The sequence below is a fragment of the Trachurus japonicus genome, chromosome 4, assembly GCF_045865225.1.
Source record: "Trachurus japonicus isolate A0001 chromosome 4, Traja_1.0".
In the NCBI taxonomy this organism is placed as follows: domain Eukaryota; kingdom Metazoa; phylum Chordata; class Actinopteri; order Carangiformes; family Carangidae; genus Trachurus; species Trachurus japonicus.
In genome coordinates, this window is record NC_140910.1 from 32627832 (window position 1) to 32650545 (window position 22714).

Sequence of the window (22714 nt, forward strand, 5' to 3'; positions counted from 1 at the left end):
TAAAATCTCCGGCGGCGTAAATCACCGGCGTCTCCGTGGCGACGACACGTCTGTGACATCATAACGGATGATGGTGCGATGGTCCGGGTCTCTCGCTGGGAATGAGCGAAGTGGAAGTCTGGAACCGGCGGCGTCTGCAGCGCCAGCAGCAGCAGCAGCAGCACCGGCCGGGGTCACGGGGCAGCTGGCAGACACACACACACACACACACACACACACACACACACACACACACACACACACACACACACACACACACACACACACACACACACACACACACACACACACACAGAGAAGTGGAGGTGTCCAGTGGCCGCTCCAGTCGGGACCAACCGGCTCTGTTCAGGTCGCGCTTGGTTTTTAATTAAACAGTCGGTGCTGCAGCTCATCAGGCGATCGATCGGACAAACACACACTCCTCCTCCTCTCTCTTTCTGAATCCAGGTTTCCCACACATCCTGGAAAACCTGGAAAATGGTTGAGCAATTTTCCAGTCATGGAAAACACATGGAAAATGAGAAAAAAAGTCAAATGTCCTGGAAAAGCTTGAGTTGTCCTTGAAAATAATTTATCACCAGGGGTGGAAAAATCTACTCCCTACTTTAAGTAATGCAATTGTAGTGCAATACAACTTGGTACCATGCACTCCTGCACTCTAGCACTTGTCACTTTGGCCCAGCACTTTTGCACTTTTGCACTTTTGCACTTTTGCACTTTATCTCTCAGAAACTCTTTAGGTCCCACTATCCATGGAGGTGTTGTAAAAAGGTCAATGTTTTATCTCGTTATAGTTGTTTTGTTATGTCCTTGTTGTCTGCATTGTTATGTCGTTTATGTCTATGTTTTTCTGTCACTGTACTGTTTTTATGTTTTGGGACATTAGCATTGCTGCTATAATCCGGCACATTTACATGTTTTTATATGTTCATTAATGTGCACTGTCCCACCCAAATAAACAAATAAAGTAAAGTAAGTACACAAAAAAGCTACTCAATTACAGTAACGAGAGTAACATCATGACATCAGCTTCCACGGCTCAGCTGGACTTTTTCAGACCCTGCTGAGGATTTCAAAATAACATGTTTGTGCTGTTCTATGATACATTTGTCATAATTTCTAAGCGTTAAAGAGATTATGGTGGTGTAACCTACTCTACTGTTAAATCTGCAGCCTGCACATTAACTGTGTAGTAGTAAATTAAATAGAATAGAAATCATGTTCATCTGCATAATGCAGCTAAACAGAATTAAATTTGATGTGATTTGCGTATATATAGTAAATATGTGACAGATGATAAACCAAAGTTTTTCTCTGTGTCGGATAGGGATGGGCAATCATTTTCGAATAGTCAAATAGTCGTTCTGTTAAAGGGACAACAAGGAGTTTCTATTTGGTTATAAAAAAGTCTCATATTAATGTGGATGAATCTACGTTACCACTTGTTAATGGTCCATTTTAGATAAATCTATGGTTTTGTCTCTATGGTCATTTTGTTATTATTAGTGGTGGTGGAAATGCTGGGCGAGCCGACCAGCGTTTCTTTACTTTCGGTTTCGTGGCGAGTCATGAGAATAACGCCGCCGAATCTCCGTTTATGGTGGGAACTACGACGGTATGTGATCGTCTTCCAACCTCTGACTTTCATTCTTGATGAATGAAAACATGAGTCTGTCTTGCGCCGGTCAAAGAATTTCACGGTGCGGAGGCTCATAAATGTAGTGTGGAAACACTTTGCTTTTCCAAAACTCCTCGTTGTCCCTTTAAAAAAAATCTAATAGTTTATGAGACAATCGTCTTGTCTGAAAAAATTGTAAATGTTCCCTTTTTACTGTGGCAGAAGGAGAAATATGGAAAGACTCCACCAGAAAGTTCTGTGTGAAACTCTGTCGAATGAAAACAAGTGAAACTGAGCTGCAGCTCAAACTCTGCAAGGTGTGGACTGTGATGAGAAGCTACCGGGAAATATTGATGTAGTTTTACGCCGGGAGAGAAGACTTCCCCGTTAAGATTACCGATACATTATTCTCCGGCACCGATATAATAATAATCGATTTGTACCCTCCGACTATCGAATAATGCTTTTGCTTGAAATGCCCGTCCCTAGTGTCGGCCGGTTCTTCACCTCCACGTCGTGTCTTAACTGAATGTATAGATCCGTTAAACACAACTACTCGTTGATTCTCCCTCACGTATTCAACACCTGCTGTCGTCTTGTTACCAACTTCACTGTATCAACACAGCAGCTGGGGGTTGGGATGTTCCTCCTTTTCACGCTGCATGATTGGTTGATGCATTTATTGGCCGGGTGAAGCTCAGAAAATATCGACCTAGAAAAAAAAACGATGTTGCACTTGTGATGAAAACCAGAGTTTGTGTGTGTGTTTATTAGGGCTGCAACGAGTAGCACATTTTACTATCCGAATGTTCGGAGTCACTATCCGAGTAGTACTCGAGTATTCGTTTAGCGATGGGGGCGGGGGGGGGGTCAGCTGACATGGTGACAGGGACGCTCGTCTCTCTCACTCTTACAAGCCTGTCATTTCATATCGTTACATGTCTGTGGCAATATCGATTTTTTTTTTTTAACCCGCTACATTGGCTTGTGGAATATGTTTCCTCACAATTCTGTCCTCAAATCACTCGCAATTAAAAGAGCAAAAAAAAAAAAAAAGAGGGAATGCCACGGAATTAAAGCAGATATCAGTGGAATGTTTTTGTTAATATAAGTCCTAAATAGTCCTATTTTCCGTCAGCAATCACTTACATGAAGTATTTCAGCCTAAACACGAGTCTCTCCGTCACTCTGCTCTGCTGTAACCCGAGGAGAAAATTTTCCTTGTGGGATACAAGTGTTATCCAATGAGGGGAGAGAACGGCATGAAGGGCTGTGTGTGCAGCCAAGGGATGCGCGTGAATGTGGTGACGTAGCACGAGGACCAATTGATGCCTGACAAGGGCGGGGGCTGCTAACTCATGGTGCGTTCAAGGAAACTCGTACTTTGTGTTTTTCCTTCCTGTGAAGTCATACCAGTTCGATCTGGTACGAGTTCACGGGTCGGAAGTTACGAGTGGCCGTTATAGGGAACTTTCACAGACAACAGGACGGTAAAAACACGAGCTACGGGTTACCTGGAACGCTACCAAGTCGTAGTTGTGACTTGAAGCTGTAACTTACGGTTTCAAAAGCCTGCCTTGAACACAGCATTAGCCGAAAAGGCCGTGCCACTGATATCTGCTTTAAATTGTCCCGTTAATAGGCTAAACATTTTTCTTATAATGGCAGCGCACACTTCAATAAAGGAACCATTAACATTTCACCCTAAATAATCAATAAAATATTGGCAGACACATTTTTTAACACAGAACGAGGTTGGTTGGTTTTTATCATCACTGAGTTTTTAAGTGTTCCCACACTGCTGAGGTCAGCTTTCTCTTCGCCAACGCCATCGCTCCATCTGAAGTAGGGGTGGGTATTGCCAAGGACCTCACGATACGATACGCATCACGATACTTGAGTCACGATACGATACGATATTGCGATATCCAAATTTTGCGATATATGGCGCTATATTGCGATATTCTACATAGTTCACTGAAAAATGTAAAAGGCATTATGCATCTTAAAGGGACAACAAGGAGTTTCTATTCGGTTATAAAAAAGTCCCACGTTAATGTGGATGAATCTCCGCTACCCACACTTGTTAATGGGCCCATTTTCGATAAATATATCGTTCTGTCTCTATCGTTATTTTGTTATTATTAGTGGTGGTGGAAATGCTGGTCGAGCCGACCAGCGTTTTTTTACTTTCGGTTTCGCAACGAGTCATGAGAATAACGCAGCTGAATGGCCGTTTATGGTCGGAACTACGACGGTATGTGATCGTCTTCCAACCTCTGACTTTAATTCTTGATGAATGAAAACATGAGTCTGTCTTGCGCCGGTCAAAAGAATTTTACGGTGCGCGCGGAGGCTCATAAATGTAGAGTGAAAACGCTTCGCTTTTCCAAAACTCCTCGTTGTCCCTTTAAAATCCGAGTTGTATGTACATCAGATGATAGTGATAATTTATGGGACAAACTGAGTCAAAACAATGTAATTCAAATTATCCATGCCATTTTATACAAGTTACAACAACATATCTGCATGAACAACACACTGTCACAAGTAGCAGTACAGTGACACCTCGCGGAGCAGAGGTGCGGAAGTCGTACTGGATTTACGTCTGAAACATGATTTATTATTTGAAAAATAAGTAGGTGAAATGGTACTCGGATGCCGCCCAAGCCGAGCGAGTACTCGAGTACTGGGATATCGGCTACAGCCCTAGTGTTTATGTGTTTCCTGAGCGTCTCTGTGGTCTGTGTCCAGGTGTGGGAGCTGTCCTCAGGCGAGCTGCTCCTCTCCGTCCTGTTTGACGTGGAGATCATGTCGGTGACCTTTGACCCCTGCGAGTACTTCCTGTTCTGTGGAGGAAGCGACGGGAACATCTTCCAGGTGTCTCTGTGCAGCCAGGTGAGTCTCACACACACACACACACACACACACACACTGTTCACACCTGGTTTCGATCCTGGTTGTTACTCTACAGATCAGTGAGTGTGTGTTTGTGATATTGATCGATTATTGATGTTGCTATTAGAGGAGAGTTGGTGGTGATCAGTGTCTCCACTCATCCGTCTCCGTCTCTTCCTCTTCTTCCTCCTCTGTGACTCAGACACTGTTGTTTCTTTTCACAGCAGATTTACATTTTAAAGCTTCACTGAGTTAATCCCCAAACAAACCACAGAGCTCGTCTACACACACACACACACACGCGCACACACACACACACACAAACTCCTCTGTGGTTTAAACCTCTGTTCTGTGAACTGAGGCTTCTCCGACTACGTCTCATTGAACCTGAACCAGAACTGATCCGGTCTCTGGTCTCAGCTCTTCACAAACTGTAAAATTGAAGACCTGAGTCCCAAACGCATCATTATTATTATCATTATTATAATTATTATGGTTATTATTATTATTATTATTATTATTATTATTACAAAGTTCCAGCTTTACGGAGGATCAGTGTGACTGCGACTTGACAGATTAAAATATCAGTACAGTAAAAAAAGTGTTTGTGTATGTACGAAGAATTTAAATCTATTCCTTTATTTGTGCCCATCACATCACGGAGTGGAATATCTTATCTTAGCGTGTTTAATATTTCATCATATGTTGCCATGGTGACGGCGGTTCTGTGTCGTAGTTGAGCCTCTGACCGACGGTGACACAGAAAGTAGATTGATCCCCCGAGAGAGGAATTCAGGCATCCAGCAGCAGCAACAAGACGTCAAATAAGAAATATAAAGACATGTGGAGGTGTTATTGTTACTCTATTATTTGCAAATGTGTAAAAAAAAGGAAAAGAAAAGAAAATCTGTATATAATCCTTATATATTTATATATCTTTTTACACATTTACAGATTTATGCACACTTACAGATCTGTGTGCATTTGTAGATTTGTCTTCACTTGCAAATCTGTATACAGATATAAGAAATTGTATTTGTTTTTACACATTTACAAATCTGATTATTACTCAACACACAGATTCTCAATACACATTTGCAGATTGTTTTACACATTTACAAATCTGATGATTACCCACACACAGATTGAGCGACGGTGACACAGAAAGTAGATTGATCCCTAGAGGAATTCAAACATCCAGCAGCAGCAACAAATTAGAAATACTGTATAAAGACATATGGAGGTGTTATTGTTACTCTGTTATTCGCAAATGTGAATTCACAATCTGTGTGTGTGCATAATCAAATTTGTAAATGTGTAAAAAAAAAAAAAAGTATATTACATTTACAGATTTCTGCAGACTTACAGATCTGTGTATGCATTTGTAGATTTGTCTTCACTTGCAAATCTGAATACAGATAAAATAAATTTTATTAGTTTACACATTTACAAATCTGATTACACATGCACAGATTGACATGCACATTTGCAAATAATAAAGTAGCAACAATACCTCAATTTAACACAAGCTCACATTTGAACACCCTGTGAGCAGTAAGATAACGAGATATACACTATATACATCCAAATGTTATAAGATACTAAAGAAAGAATACATAAAAAAGACAATTGAAATGAGCAAATGTGCAAATATAAATGTGTTATTATTATGGATCCAGTGTCGTAGCTGAGCGGTGTTGTGAGATTTTCTAAAAAAAAATAGACATTTCGAGGGAAAAAAAATGACAGTATCCTAATAAATCACAATTAGTTGACTAGTTTCTAAACGTAAACCTGGATCTAATGTTGAGACCAGAGCAGATGTGATTACACATGCACATTTGCAAATAATAAAGTAACAACAATACCTCCATTTAAAACAAAAAAATAATACATGCAATATAACACAAGCTCACATTTGAACACCATATGAGCAGTAAGATAACGAGATATACACATCCAAACATCCAAATGTTATATATATATATAAGATACTAACAAAAGAATGAATAGAAAAGACAATTGAAATCTGCAAATGTGCAAATATAAATGTGCAAAAGTTTTGTGTTATTATTATGGATCCAGTGTCGTAGCTGAGTGGTGCTGTGAGTTTTTCTAAAAAATAGACTTTTGGAGAAAAAAAAATACAATACACATCCCTGTTTACAGTATCCTAATAAATCACAATGTATCATATTCACAGGGATGCAAACAGTGCGCCGAAAAGCGAAACTCGCTTTTTTCATGACCAATTAGGTGACTACTGGGGTCAGTAAAATGTTTTTCTAACAGGCTGACAGTGACAATCACGTGAAACTGAGGCGAACTCATTCATGGTTGTCTCTGATTATACTGGTAACAGCCTTCCTCCAATGTAGACGCGCGACATGTGCGCTCGTTACCCAAAGCGCCGCGTAGCCGCGTGCATTCGGTGCAACGGTGACTCCGTTTTTTTCCCCCCGTGCATGTCCGTGGAGCTGTGTGTCGCGGACATGCACGGTTCCCTACGTTGAACACCTAAAATTCAGTGAAGACCTAAAATTCAGTATCTCCAAAATTGAAATACTGCAAAGGATCTTTTTTCTTTTAAAGCATTTTTAATATAGAAATGTTGGCCTTCTGAAAACTATGTCCATCTATAATCAATCAATCAATACTTGGTTGGGGCTGAACTACTGGAAATTGACTTTTCCATGATATTGTAATGTAATCATTTGTTAATGGTGATGTCTAATGTGATACAGGTCAAATCCAGAACCAGCGAGGTGTTGAGACCAGAGCAGATCATCAGTTATTGATCAGTTCAGAGACTCAGAGTCGGTAGAAACTTTAAACTGCAGAAGAACAAGAAGAAGAGGAGCTGCTGCCTCTGTCTCTGTCTCTGTCTTTGTGTGTGCTGTCGATAAAGATGAACCGGTTCAACCAGTTTTGTTTCCTCTGCAGACTCTCAGTCGGGACAAGTCCTTCCAGTCGGACAACGACGGGAACCAGGTCTTCAAGGGACACAGGTGAAACAAGTCACACAAGTTACACAACATTCAGTTCAAACATGTGAAAGCAGTTTGTTTCCTTCTTGTTCATTGAGCGGCCTCCTCCTCTGAGCAGAGCTGCGGGGATCTTCTCTTGGCTCCGCAGCCGGTTTCTGGGTCACATGGTGGCTTCAGAGACAAAAGACCTTCCTCCTCACTCACTGGCACAGGCTGAAATAAACAGCAGACAAATGTGTTGAGCCACTGAGGGAGGAAATCAACAGTGTGTTTGGAAAGAGTGAAAATCCAGATATTCAAGAGGCTGCAGCAGAAAAGACTGCGCTGCAAGTTATTCTCCCCTTTAGTGTTGAGTTTAGTGTTTATTATTTATTATTTGTCTTTTACACTCTTTATATTAACTCATTGAGTGCCGCGCTCCTTTCCAAAGTTTTAGTCAAGTGTACCGGCAAATTAGACCATATTTGACTTTTTATTTTAGAGCCATAGTGTATTCTATATTATTGCCACCAACACATACTGTAGCTCATTTGAAAGGTTTAACTTTATCCTTCAAATGGCCACAAACCGTTTGTTTCTACGTGCCTCCGTTCCTGAGAAAAGTCAAGCTAAACATGGCTGGGTTTCACCAAAATCCCTCCTTTTTTTCTAGAAAAGGAGATAGAGCGTCTTTTATGAAAGCTGCGCTGTTTGTGCCTGTCGCTCTTCTGACACTCGCATTTCTGGATCAAAGGGCTCGTATAAGATAAATATACACAACAATTGTTGTTCTATTCACAAAACCACCATCGGGGGCGGGGGGGGCGCCACTAAACAACAATAACACAGACGCACCGTGCCGTGTCACAGCCTCTCGCCGCGGAACGTGAGGCTCTGCCGGCCACAGCGGCTCGCGAACACCGGTCCCGCCGGTGGTCGCGGTCCTTCTGTGGTACGGGTCGGTGGTGCCGGTCTGCTTTGGTCCAGAGACCATCAGATTTTACCGCGGGAGGACTTTGGGGAGGACACGGTGTTGCTCCAGATGAAGATCGGGCGGGACTGTCGGCTGAGAGCTTCCTGGTTCAGCTCCCAGCTGCTGCAGCCTCGCGGGTGAGAGCGGAGCAGCAGCGGAGCAGCTGCGCTGCATCTGCATGCAGAACTCCGTTTGCAGAAGCTGAGTTATGATAAAAACTTCCAGTTCATGAGCTGTCATGTGACTTTGATCGTCATCTATTTCAGTTCTCCTCGTCGTAGAGTCCCCAAATTTACATATAATGTGTATTAAAGTGTCTATTTTCATAATTTAAAAAAAAAGCAAAAAACGAAAAATTTCGTTTTTGGCACTCAACGCATGGGAACGAAAAACGAGAAATTACGTGGTTGGCACTCAATGAGTTAAAGCCCCAGTAACTTATTTGGCTTTTTATTATCAAAAATCAAATCTGTCTTTCATAAATCCGTATTTCACTGAAGGTGAATCACAGCTGCATCCAAATGAAAGCTTTCTGGTTCCTTAGAATGAGTTGTTACAAGTCGTTACAAATACATAAGTGGGCGACGCACCGAACCGAGGCGGCCATGTTGCATTGCCTTTTTTTACGTTGAGTGGCAGCGTGACCGTAGGTAACCACGGAAACTGAGCGGAGCTGTGGGCTCGGCCTGTTAAAACTGTCACCACTGTGTAGTGTGAGGAAGGACGGAGGCACCGGTGTTGCATTCAGGTGCAGTCAGGCAGACGGCCGTCGGCAAACCAACCGGATGTCATTTTACTCCACCAGAGAAAGACGGTAAAACAATACCACATCACCATGACAACATATTGTCAGGCCTGTATTGTTTTGCCTCGTGCTGGCGGACCACTTGTTTATCCTGTTACATGCAGCGTCTGTTGTCTGTCTGACGTCTGCCCCATTTCCAGAAATCAATCCATGGAACGGTGGATAAAGTTATTTATCATCTACCATGTTACCATGGTGATATCTGTGTAGTCTTATCTGTCATAAACAAGAGATTACGGGTTACGGGTTAGCGCGTTACGTTTGTGTGGCGGTGTCGCCATGGAGACGAGAGCTGGGACACCGGGTTGTCCCCAACTTTTTCTTGAAATTTTACCACTTTTTTTTTTATTTTATTAGTTTTTTTTTTCCTTTTTTTTTATTAGAAATGTAACCACTAGATTTTTCTTTAAACTTTTTTTGAGAAATTTTACCACTTTCTTCTAGAAAATATTTTACTTTTTAAAAATAGAAATATAACCACTTTTTCTGAGAATTTTTACCAGTTTCTCCTAGAAATTCCAAAAACTTTTTGAAAATTTTACCACTTTTTTGAGAAAAGAATTTACTTAAAAATTTTTTTTTTTTTAGAAATCTTACCACTTTTTCCTAGCCTGGCTCTCGCCAGACCCTTGTAGTTCCGCAAAGCTACGCTGAGCTCCACACAAGGGTCTGGGACTGCTCCATAGGCGATTCATTTCAGAAGGTGGGGCCTTGTAAAAAAATCTTGTATGTGATTGGATAAACCACTTGTCCGTTATCTTGAATGACGTGCTACTTCAGCCACTCACATCGTTCTCTGTTCATCTTTCAAAGAATTAATATTCGATAGATTCGACAAAACAGTTGAAATAGCAGAATCAATGCCAACGCACAACTCCTCACTGCGAGCCGCCATTGTTGTTTGACTCAAACAGTCGCTTCAGCGCTACGTCACACCTCAGAAAGTCCCGCCCGGCGATCCTGATTGGTTCATTATTTTTTGCTCCGGGGAAGAAGTTTGCATTGGCCTCGAGTCCAGACCCTTGTGTGAAGCTGAGCGTAGCGCCTCTGGTGGAGCTTTACAGAACTACAAGGGTCTGGCGAGAGCCAGGCTAACTTTTTCCTAGAATTTCTTTAAAAATTTTTTTCATTTTTTTTCATTTTTATCACTTTTTTTCTAAAAGTCTTATTTGCAGAATTTTCTCAACAACATTTCCACAAATTCACGCCATTGGCCCTAATCTGAACATATACGTTGGAAATACTAAAGAGTTAAGGTGGAAATCCTACAGAGCTGAACGCCTCCTGTGGAAAGGCAGTGTTACAGAGACAATGGGGACTCAGGATTAGGGAATTAGGGATGTTCGCTTCTCATTTCCAAGAGAGCAGAACAAAAAGAGTCAGACTGGGTCGCTGCGAGATCTGCAGTGAAGCATCATGGGACAGAGCTCCTACGTTATTATGAAGAGTGGAAACACTTTGAGGTCATTAACAAACTGTGGCCACAGTCCAGGTAGTTAAAAGGCATCAGTGTGTCCAGTGGGTTTTCCCAGCTCAGCTCGGCTGCAGCAGCCTCTGCAGGGAGTAGAGCTGTGTTGTTGTGGTGCTGTGGTGTTGTGGGTCTTTCCTCAGAGGGTTGTAGGTGTTAGTCGATGATCTGAAGTGTGTGTTTCTCCTCAGGAACCTGGTGACGTGTCTCTCGGTGTCCATGGACGGGACTCTGCTGGCCTCTGGGTCTCACGACGAGACGGTTCGACTCTGGGACATCCAGAGTAAACAGAGCATCCGCTGCCTCACACACAAAGGTACAGTAAGTCCCACCCGGTTCAGATCTAGCAGCTGGAGCGGAGACCATTAAACCCTCCTGTTGTCCTTCTGGGTCAACTTGACCCAATCTCTTCCCTTCCTCCATCTTTCCTTCTTTCCCTTCCTTCCTTTCTTCCTTCCTTCCTTCCCTTCGTCCTTACTTCTTTTTCTTCTTCCTCTTTTGATCCAATTGACCCTCCATCTTTCTTTCTTCCCTTTTTCCCTTCCTTCTTCTCCTTCTTTCCTCCCTTCTTTCCCTTCTTACTTCCTTGGAGAGCTCAGTCATAGAATTAATCTGTTCCCAATTCAATTCAATTTTATTTGGGTGGGACAGTGCAAGTTCATGAACAAGACTGTACAGAATTGTAAACGAGCCAGATTTTAGCCACAGGCTAATTTCCATCCCTCCCTCCATCTTTCTTTCCTTCCTTTTTCCCTTCCTTCTTTCCACAATCCTTTTCCCCTCCCTTCCTTCCTTCTTCCTTCCCTTTGACCCAATCTGTTCCCTTCCTCCATCTTTCTTTCCTTCCTTTTTCCCTTCCTTCTTTCCTCCCATCTTTCCCTTTGTCTTTGCTTCCTTCTTTCTCTTCGTCCTTCCTGCCTTCCTGCCTTCCTTCCTTCCTTCCTTCCTTCCTTCCTTCCTTCCTTCCTTCCTTCCTTCCTTCCTTCCTTCCTTGACCCAGGTGGGCAACATGATTAAATAGGGCTGACGGATTAATATTTTATTTATTTTCATCGTCATTGCGATGTCAAAATGCACAATACACACAACACAAATGTTTCCTGAAATGTAAAGAGTATGTTTTATTACCAGACACCGTTCCTTCACACTCGTACAACTCACACACCTCAAACCTGTAACCTGAGCTACGCCGCTATACGCAACATAACAACAACAGCAGCAGACTATACAGTGTATTTAACTGTTTTCAGAAATACACAGGAACTGAATAGTTAATATGCAGCAACCTAAATATTTGATTATTTATCTCAGTCATATACCCTGAACCCTGGTACTCAAGGTTCTGGTTTTATCTAAAACCAACGAGCGTCCAACCGCCTCCACACTCGGCTCAGTCGTAGCTCTCCAACTACTTCACAATAAGAGCCCTAGAGCTTCCTCACAGAGAGCCAACCCACTACCTCAGCAAAATCTTCTTTTTTTTAATTGAAGTTCTCTCAGTATAACAGAAGTGCAGCGCTTAATGGTCGTTACAGAGATACAGTACACCAGGAAAATCTGTCGAACTATCAAAATAAAAGCCCTCGAGCTTATTCACAAGTCCCTGTAGTGCTTCAAATTTAAAGCCCTCTATCTGCACCAGTAGAAAAAAAAACTTCTTGTAGTTTGCCACAATAAAAGCAGCAGGAAAGTCTTCACAGCTGTTCAGACTAGAAGCTCTTTCAAAGTAAAAGCTCAAGACTGATTTCAGATTTCAGATTTATTTTTTATTTTTTTTTAAATGGGAACAGTACATATTGATGGACATTGACATGTAAATATGTGGGATTGTAGCCAAGTGGCTCATTTCCATCCCCAGTCCCATTGGCAGGTTGATGTTAGACATAAAAACAATGACGATAAAAAGTACAAGAGGCAGGACTAGGACAACACAACACCTTGACATCTTACACAAAACATATATGAACAACATACATAAATCACCAGTTAACTGACCAAAAGACGGTTAAAAGAGTGCAGTGTTTCCTCCAGGATTTTTTCACGCACAGAAATGAGTCCACAGAGCAGCAGCTTTATAAACAACAAACTGTAAATCAGTTTGTTTTTTTGTAACATATACAGGTGCAAAAGAAAATACTGTAGCTACTGTTCATTAAACAATTAGGGAGGAAAACGACACACAGGCCTCGTCACCATCACAGTCCTGCTCAGTCACAGTTTTACTCACAGTTTTAGTTGTTGTGCGACGTAAAGCTGTCGATAGCGGAGTTTTTTTTTGTTTGTTTTTTTTTAATTGCCGGCAGCCCGGACACACAGCCCGCGGAAGCGGCAGTTTCTCCTGCTCTCTCTCTCCACGCCGGTCAGACATCGACCCGTCTGTAGGCTACTCGGTTTTCCACACACACAGGTCTGTCTCTAGCCTGTATGTAGCCTATGGATGTGTGTCTTGTGTGCAGACGCAACTGACAAATATTTATAGACGGACAAGCAAACTTAATCATCATTTATTTTATTTTGAAAATTGACCGGATTCTCTCGCCTTTTCTGTGCCTGACTTCCTGTCTGGTAGCGCTGGTTCTATCCAGCTTGACTGCGCTCGTATTTTTTTCATTCAGCGCACTCAGCTGTTGTTTCAAGCCGCTACTCTTGTAGCCTACTGTTACATGATCAGCGACTAGTCGACGTCAAGCTCAAAACGTCATTGTGGAGCAGGGGACTAGTCTGTGCAACCCCTAGTGGAAAACCTGCTTTACATTGTTTTAACATTAAAAAAAAAAAAAAAATCATTATTCTGAAGGTGTGGCGGCTTTTATTTTGCCGTGGCGGTGCGCCACGATCAATTACATGTAGCGGAAACCCTGGAGTGGGTAAGGGGACCAAAAGATTACTGAGAAGTTATAAAGTGCTACAGTGCTAGTTAAAGTGCTATGTGCTAAAGTGCTGTTTGCTAAAGTGACGAGTGCATAAGTGCAAGATTGAGTTGAATTGAATTGAATTGCACGATGCCCCAATAAAGTGCAGGATCGACTTAAATTGCACTATCCCATTGAGCTACTGTATGTGTTCAACAGATGAGTCTTTGCCCTGACTGGCTGAAAGTGTTTCAATCACGTTCACATGGTTTGATCTGTGTTTGTTTTTAACTCGTCAATCAATCCATCAATCACAAACTCATTAAACGATGAGCTCACTGATCAGAGCTCATGTCACCTCCAGTTTGATGATTGACTGGTTTGTTGTAGTGGATCTGTTTAGCCGTGCAGCAGCAGCAGTTGGGTCCGGGTCAGCGTTTGACCTTGAGGGGTCGGGGTTTGACCTTCAGTGGGACAGTAGAACAGACTGAAGCCCGTGTGAATCAGAGGTGAAGGTGTTGAGGTAAGTCCTCCTCTGCTGTTGCTGCTGGTTTATTAATGAATCTCCTGACCCCGTCTGCGTCGTCTCTGCAGAGGAGCTTTTACTTTCCCATCTCATTCATAATGAGCAATCGTGCAGCAGCTGACAGGAACATGAAGAAGAAACGCCCCGCCGTGATCATGACTGGCACTTTGTAATTAACCAAATCCTCTCTGTGCTGAAGGCCGCTGTCTCACTTCAAACGGACCGTCAGGAGATGATAATCCCTCCTTTGGCTGGACCAACGGACTTGTCCCCCGCCTCCGTCACGTTCTCAGACTTTCTTCCTGACGCCGCCGCCGCTTCTCACAATAAAAGCAGAGTGAGCGTTAAAAGAAAAGCTTCATCCTCCATGACAGTGGCGCCTCAAACTGATTCGTCTCAGCGGAACAGATTCAGCTGCTTCACATCTGTCTGAATGTTGGGAAAATACCACCACGTATCATCAAATACCATCAGGAGTCTCCAAATACCACCAACCAATATCAGATCAGAGCAGCAGATACCAGAGGAACCGGCTGGAGCCGAGCGGATTCAGATGCGTAATCTGATTCACTTGAGTGCATGAATGAAAACCACAGGCTGATTATTCCCTTCCTTTGTCTCAGACTGTGATGAAACATCAATGTCTGGTTGTGATGTCAGTGTTTGGCTTCTCTCTTCTGAGACACAGACACGTGGACTCAAACACATCAGTGCTGATAAATAAAATATGTCTGATTTCTGTGTTTGATACAGACCCAGAAACCAAACTCTGATCTTTCAATCTGTTCGCGCTCAGCTGCTGTTTAATATTGTCTCGGCTCAGAAGCCCTGACTGATTATTTGTATCCTTAGCAAACGAGCAGGAAGACGTTGAGATTGAGAGTGGTATGAATGTTTGATGAGTGTGAATCAGATCAGTGTAGCTGTCAGTCTGACTGTTGTTGGCTCTCTGATGTCCCAGTTCACCAGAACATCCCTAATAATCCAAACATGGACAGTCTGTCCTCATGTCGTCTCTGCGTGGGCGGCACCGTGGAGCTGTCAGTCAACAAACACCTCCAGTCACGTCAAAAGTTTCACGCGCTGGTTCCAGCTTCCTGTTGATTACAAACTGAATCTTCAAACGCGTTATTCATTAATTGCTGAAACAGAATCATAGATTTGATAACTGCCTGTGTGTTAATATCATTGCTCGTCAGTGACGCTCATCAACACATGTAAAGCGGGAGGTTCAGTCACAGTTCATCAGAGTGGAAGATATTCATCAGTTCCACAGTTTGATCTGTGCAGCGCTGCAGAGCCGAATGTTTCTCCCTCCTCGAGGCTGTCGAGTCCCGACGTGTCAGATGTGTGCGACTGTTATTAAGAAACATCCGGCTCTGCTGCAGGCATCAGAGCGAGACCTCCTCACTCAGAAACCAGCTCTGACACCGACTGAACTGCTCCTCATCTCAGCGCTCATTACTCCCCGTGACTGGGCGAGAGACGCTGACAGATCCAAGGGGACCTGAACACATCATTCCGGAGTAAGGAGGACAGTACCGAGGGCAAAAAGACACCTAAATGCATCACAATAGACAACTGGTCCTCCCTGTGCCTGTTCGCACCTATTGCTTTGGGAAAAGGGCAGTGGCATTGTCTTAAAATGTCCAGCTGAGTGGGAGGAAACCCAGGAACTCACTTTAGTTCCTTCACATCAGGACACCTGGCTGTGGAACATCCCCACATCAGTACTCCTCAGAATCTATAAAACCAATCCTCAGACTTTATAAAACTAGTTACCATCTCTAGACCCCTATGGCTCATCCTCAGACCCTCAAAAGTAGTCCTCAGACCGTTAAGACTAGGCCTCAGACTGTTAAGGATCTAAATGTGACAAAAACTAAGGAGTTAGTGATTGATTTCAGGAGGAATTGCCCTAAGCCAGTAGCTAGCACTATCCATAGAGATGATGTTCAGATCAGTGAGACATACTATAAGTACTTGGGAACCATGTTTGACTCCAAACTTTAGTTTGATATAAACACAGAGTTAAAAGGGGTCAATAAAGGATCTGTTGCGTAAGCTGAATCATTTTAATGTTTCTAAGAGCATTTTGTGTAGCTTCTATCATTCATTTATTGAATGTCTTTAGACTTTTTCTTTTATTAGTTGGTTTTATGGATTGTCAGTAAAGGAGAAGAATAGTCTCAGCAGCATTGTCAAAGTTTGCTCCAAGATCATTGGAGTTCAAGTGACAGACCTGAACTCCCTCTAATAAAAACGAGGAGTCCAGAAATCCAGATAGGTCACGTGTCATCCATATCCTTAGCCAGGAGTTTCCTTCGGGACGGCGGACGGCGGTGTCTGTCCCCCCAAGGAAAACAAATAGATACGGCAGTTCTTTTATTCCTTCAGCTATCAAGCTGTTAAATGCTGCTGATAGCAGCAATTAGACTCAAATAGACATTTTAATCCAGCCATAATGTGAAAATGTGTTTATTATTATTCCTTTCATTTATCCTTGTGTGATTCATTGCACTATGGTCTTTAGGAGACTGGATATTATTGCTACCCTCACACTAATTCGTTGCCACTGACAGAGGGAATTGTTTGGTTGATATGTGTTGTCCTGTTTTTTATGTGCTATCTGACTGGAGGCTGCAAACTGAATTGCCCTATTTGGGATAAATAAAGTTGTTTGATTGATTGATTGAAGACTAGTCCTTAGAGCCTTAGGACTAGTCCTCAAACCGTTAACACTAGTCCTCAGACCCTTAGGACTCGTACTCAGACCCTTAGGACTAGTCCTCAGACCCTTAGGACTAGGCATTAGACCCTTAGGACTAGGCATAAGACCCTTAAGACTAGTCCTCAAACCATTAACACTAGTCCTCAGACTATTTGGACTTGTACTCTGACCCTTAAGACTCGTCCTCAGACCCTTACGACTAGACCTCAGACCCTTAGGACTAGGCCTCAGACCCTTAAGACTAGTCCTTAAATCGTTAACACTAGTCCTCAGACCCTTAAGACTTGTCCTCAGACCCTTAGGACTAGTCCTCAGACCCTTAAAACTAGTCCTCAGACTCTTAAGACTTGTCCTCAGACCCTTAGGACTAGACCTCAGACCCTTAGGACTAGTCCTCAGACCCTTAAAACTAGTCCTCAGACTCTTAGGACTCGTCCTCAGACCCTTAAGACTAGTCCTCAGACCTTTAGGACTTGTCCTCAGACCCTCAATGCCAGGGATCCCAATCTCTTATCACCAGGATTCTCATTGGTTCTCAGACCGCTACGGCAGCATCACTGTTACAGCTGTTCAGGAATCTGATTCAGCTCTAACTCTAAGTATCATCAACAGTTTTATTTGAAGCCTGTTCTTTATTGTCGATTGAGTTTTAGACTCCTGGACCAGGATTGGGAGCTGGTTTCTGAAAGCAGCACAGTGGAGCTGCAGGTTTTTGTGTTTTAAGACCAAACCTGTTTATGTTTGACCTGGTTCAATAAAACATTTAATTGGTGTCTCCGATTTTTACTTATGGAGGTGTTTTCGACGGCGCGAAGAGCTTGAAAAGTACTTTAAAGATAAACGATCGTTATGGTTTGTCCAGGTTGGTTTTTATCACATTGTTAAAAGGGTTTCTCACTCCAACTGTCCTCTGCTGTAAATCAGGAGTAAAAGCTTCCTCTCTGAGGAAAACCACAGTCTGATGGAGGGTTTGTACTGAATAGGGAAAGTATATTTCCTGCTTGTTGTGGTAATAGAAACCGGCTAATTATCTCCCACTCAATTACAAATATTGATTGGCTGCTTGGCTGCGGCTGCTGGAATTACACTAATGGTCCAAATCTGGTCCAACATTGAGACGTAAATCAGACTGAGAGACTTCAAGGCTGAAGAGCTGCCAGCACACTGCAGATACTCTGAGTCAGCCCTAAACTGGCTGTTAGACTGGCCCCACTTACCTGGACAACACACCTGGACCCACCTGGAGAACAGACACTCCTCTGGTTGACGTGACGACCTTGGACTGTGATTGGGAGCCGGTCCAGCTGTTAGACTTTACTGTCAGTCAGCAGTTCACACTCGGACTCACTGCTGCTTCATGAGAAATGCACTGTGGGAAGTCGACCGAGTCAGAGAGTGAGACCTCTGTGTTCTGCCAAACCATGTCGTCGATGACCTCAGTAACTGTGAGACGGCACCAAGGGGGCGATGTCTGTCTTTGTGCTGCGGTCCAATCTCTGTTAATTATTCGTCTTGTGTCGCCGAGGCGACCGGAGCATTGTTCCATTGACCCGCTCTGATGTTAATGGAGGGGGAGTGTCCTCGATGTCCTCTTGTCTCTTCACATTTACATTTGAGTCTCTCAGCCTCGTCCTCTGAGACTGTTAATGAGGCGGCAGGTTAAGGGTCAGAGTCCTGCTCAAGGACACTTCGGCGGGGCACACAACTGCTGATGGACACGTTGGCACGGAGACAGACTCTGGGTGGTGGTGGTCCATCAAAAAACAGAGTCCGGTCCAGAACAACCGGACCTGTTTATCAGTTAGTCAGTACGTTTACATGACACTTGAAAAAAACGAATTATTGCCTTAATCCGACTATAACTGAACAACTGAAGTGCATGTAAACACCTTAGTCCGACTGAAATCAGAGTTGGAGAACTCCGATTAAGACACCCAGATAATGCGATTGGAATTTGATTTTCTCCGTCATGTATATACACCTTAGTCGGACTGAAGCTGGACAATGCATGTGCGCATGCTCCACAACAGTAGAGACGGCAACAAGTGGAGCAGAGAAGCCGCCCGAACCCGGCAAAGTAAATAAAAAAACCCAGCATCAGCGCCGATTCAATGCATTTCACACAGCGCAACCAGCAAGAGTGTTTTATTAAAAAAAAAAAGAGAGAGAGAGAGGAAAAGAGGAAGCCCGTATCCTATTCTCAGCGCGAATCCGGCCCGGACTGGTGCGTCTGGTCGGGAACTGCAGTTGAGAATTTATTATTAAGCTGACTAAGTTGTTTATATTCAGTTTTTTACGAGGTGACAGAAAAGTCAACAGGACAGGGGGCGTATTAACCTGCTGAAATGACGGGTGACGCCGCATGAGGGGGCGGACCCCGTCAGTTATTAGATTTTCTCAGTTGCATGTAAATTGAGACAAGGATAGAAGTCCGACTTGACGCCAAAATCGAATTTTGAGCATAGCTCGATTAAGCTCTGCATGTAAACGTACTGAGTGTTTTGTTTTTATCAGATCAGACTGAGCTGTGAGGAGCTGCAGGGCATGGAGGGGGGTCGAGGGGGGTTCAGTCCAGGAGATGCTCATTAAAAGATCATTAGGGCAAAGACGGAGCGACTGACCCTGTACCGGAGGACGGACATGATGTCTGCGGCGTTGCTCTGATGATGCTGTCAGAAACAACCTGAGCTGTCGTCCATCAAACTCTTTAGATAAACTTCACTGTCCTCGGTCAACACAGCCTGCGCTTTATTTTGAAACAAGAAATCAACATCTCCTTTTTATTTTGAAGCTCTGAAGCCGCAGGACTCTCTCTTTGAAAATGATCTCAAGTGTCCAAACAGAGAATATGAAGAATAACAACATAGAGTCAAGGGGAGGCGGATGACGATGATGGTCTCTCTGGTTTTTTGTTGTTTATTTCTCACAGACTCATCTGATTCTGTTAAAACAGTCAAACTGTGACTTCATTGTTTCCTCACAAAGAGGATTTTGTCGCCACGTCGCCGCCCACACACATGGCGTGGGATCTGTGGAAAACAAACCTGAGGGGAGATCGTGCTCGGCTGTGGTAGCGGCAGTGATGCAGAGTTGAACTGTGGCACTGGAGGATTAGTACAGATTGAAGTGGGCGGGCCTTGTCCAAAGTTTAAGATATGCAGATCCATCAATGACAGAGTTCCTGTCAGATGGTTTAATTTAAATTATTGATTTGAGCCAAAGATGAGAAATGATCCAATGTCACGGAAAACAAAAGACAAAGATCCGAGAAAAGCCCCCAGATTAGGAACCAGAAAAACCAAACTGTCCAAAGTGTAAATGACGTTAACACACCTCCACCTGGATGAAGTTTGTGATGGATTTCTCCTTTGTTTTCACTTTTTCTTTTTTGGAGGTCATGAACGCTCCACTGGCGTCTGCTTTTCCTTTTATCGACCAGTGAACAGAAACTTCCTGAATTCACAAAAAGATCGAGGAGAGAATAATTTATCATTTGGTGCTTCACATTTTTTTCCCCTCAATGCGTAGCTACCAGAAGACAGAAACAACTGTCAGAACCAGAACCAGAACTGGAACAGGATCAGCTCCAGCAGGCTAATAAAGCCTTCACCCCGTTACAGCTGATCTCAGCTCTGTGGTCTGGCCGACGGTCCGCTCTCTCTCCCGGCCGATGTATGGAAATGAGAAGCCTCCTGTTTTAATTATTCGACGTCTTGTCAGCGGGCGTGACTCTGCTCCTTCAGTCATTACCGCTACATCCTCCCGCTCCCCAGCGCTCTGTTGTCTCGCTGCCTCTTAAATTGATCCTCGTGGTAATCTGAGGGAAAATTAATTTGAAAATTCCCCAGACAGGAAGTTGGAGTGACAGCGGGCCGAGGCTCAGCGCCGCAGGAAATCCTCCGCTGTTGAAGTGCTAGTGTTTCAGTGGAGGGGATTGAGGGGCTGGAGGTTGTTGCTCCGTGAGCAGCAGTAAATCGACTCCCACATGTTGTTTCCTCGCTGTGATCCGAAGCTTTTGTTGGCGTGAGATGAGTCTGGCAGAGCGTCGCCTCATCAGCTCAGCTCTGATTTACCGATCGGAGGCGTAGCGGTGGCTGAGATCGACGCTGCCACTGCTGCTACTGCTGCCTTCGCTTCTTTTGTTTCTTCACATCTGATTCTCTGTTGTTTATGTTTGTAAGGAATTAAACTGTACATGTCGAGGCATTAGCAGCAGCAGCGTCTCAGGAGAACCGCTGCCTGTCTGAGGGACTGATCATTAAGTATTGATAAGGTGGTGTCCCTGAGGTCATCAGTTATCTCCCCGCTAATGAGTACACGTGTTTTTACAAGACAGTCCTTCAGCAGGATTTACTTTCTAAAGCTTCTGGGGACGATCCCAACACCTGAGTTCACCGTCGTCATGAGCCTGAAGTCTTAACGTTACTGTCTGACGGAGGATCAACCGTCCCTCAGCTCATCTGGACGCAGATTAGACACAAATCCCGTTTTGACATTTTCTCCGCTTCACTCTCAACATGGATCTTTGCATCTCATCTCATCTCATTTTCCCCGTGTGATGAGAATGTGCAGAGTTTCCCTGTCATGGAAAAACTTTGGTGCGCCGTCCAAACCGCCCAAAACCGAATGAACGGACACTATGGAAGAAGTCTCAGCTCGACGACTCTATATCCAATCAGACTCAAGTATTCAGCGATTCTCTTGTCACACATCTGTCCAGATGTTTGACATGGTGAGATCAGCCGCTCCAACCTGAGGGCTGTTTGTTAACATGGTCAGATCTCTGTTGTCTTTACAGCGTGATCGGTCGTTCATTGTTCTACAAACACAAAATCAAACCTAATGACTCATTGTTGGATGGTGAGTTAGTTAGTTAGTTAGTTAGTTAGTTAGTTAGTTAGTTAAAGGAGAATTCCGTCCATTTGTGACCCCTAAATCATTGTCCTGATGGTCACCCAGTGTTGGTTGGAGCAAAAAACGCAGCTGAAAACCTGGAGCTTTTTAAATCACTTTTAAAGACTCACCTCTTTTCTCTGGCCTTCAACTCACCCTGACACCCTGACAACCTGACTTTTTATGTTTATCTTTTAGTATAGCTTTTATGTGTTTTATCTTATTTTAGTAACTGTTTTTACTGCCCTATTTTACTGTTAATCTATGTTTGATGATTTATGTTGTTTTATTTATATTGCTAGCACTTGTACGTTGTGCAGCACTTTGGGCAACTAAGGTTGTTTTTAAATGTGCTATAGAAATAAACTTTGAGTTGAGTTGAGTTGAGTTGACTAAAATTGATGCAGGCAAACCAGAGTTACACCATGGCTACCCGGCGCTAGCGATGGCAACATGGGCACAATTCTTTCAACCACAACAAACACTCAGAAAACAACCAAGTATCAATGGTACATGACTGGAATCCTTAGAGACACCACTGAACTCATATAGTGTACAGTACAAACAGTATAAACTTTGTGTTTTTGCATGTAGCCACTCACCTCAGATAGCCGAACTCTGAAACATCCTGGAAAGACATTACTATGCGATTGCAGAGCGCCTGCTCTCCCCGCCACAGAAACTAACACTTTGTCCTTGTTGTGATGATTTCTTTACTAAAATTTAGGGGTCAAAAATGGCCAGAATTCTCCTTTAACTCAGCTGGTCTGGAGTTTTCTATGGGTAAATGTACCAAGATTATTAGGTATATTAGATTATGTTTTGAAGATGTATTTTTATTTTTATTGGCAGGTACATCATACTTGGATATTTATTTCATTTTGGCAGCATACAATAAAAAAAAGTTGCTCTAAAGATTTCACAAAAATAAAATTAGTTCCATCTAAATGGGAGTTCCACCTAACCTACACAGCACAACCACAT

The 22714-nt window shown here is 43.3% G+C and overlaps 1 protein-coding gene across 1 annotated transcript in view; it reads left to right on the top strand.

Annotated features, from left to right (window-relative positions):
• The window catches only part of wdr18 (WD repeat domain 18), a 39662-nt gene that overhangs the window by 10239 nt on the left and 6709 nt on the right, over nt 1-22714 (top strand). The window contains exons 5-7 of the mRNA XM_085775242.1: nt 4373-4516; nt 7460-7524; nt 10920-11044. Of these exons, the coding sequence (XP_085631368.1) occupies nt 4373-4516; nt 7460-7524; nt 10920-11044 (334 nt within the window). The remainder of the gene's footprint in view (nt 1-4372; nt 4517-7459; nt 7525-10919; nt 11045-22714) is intronic.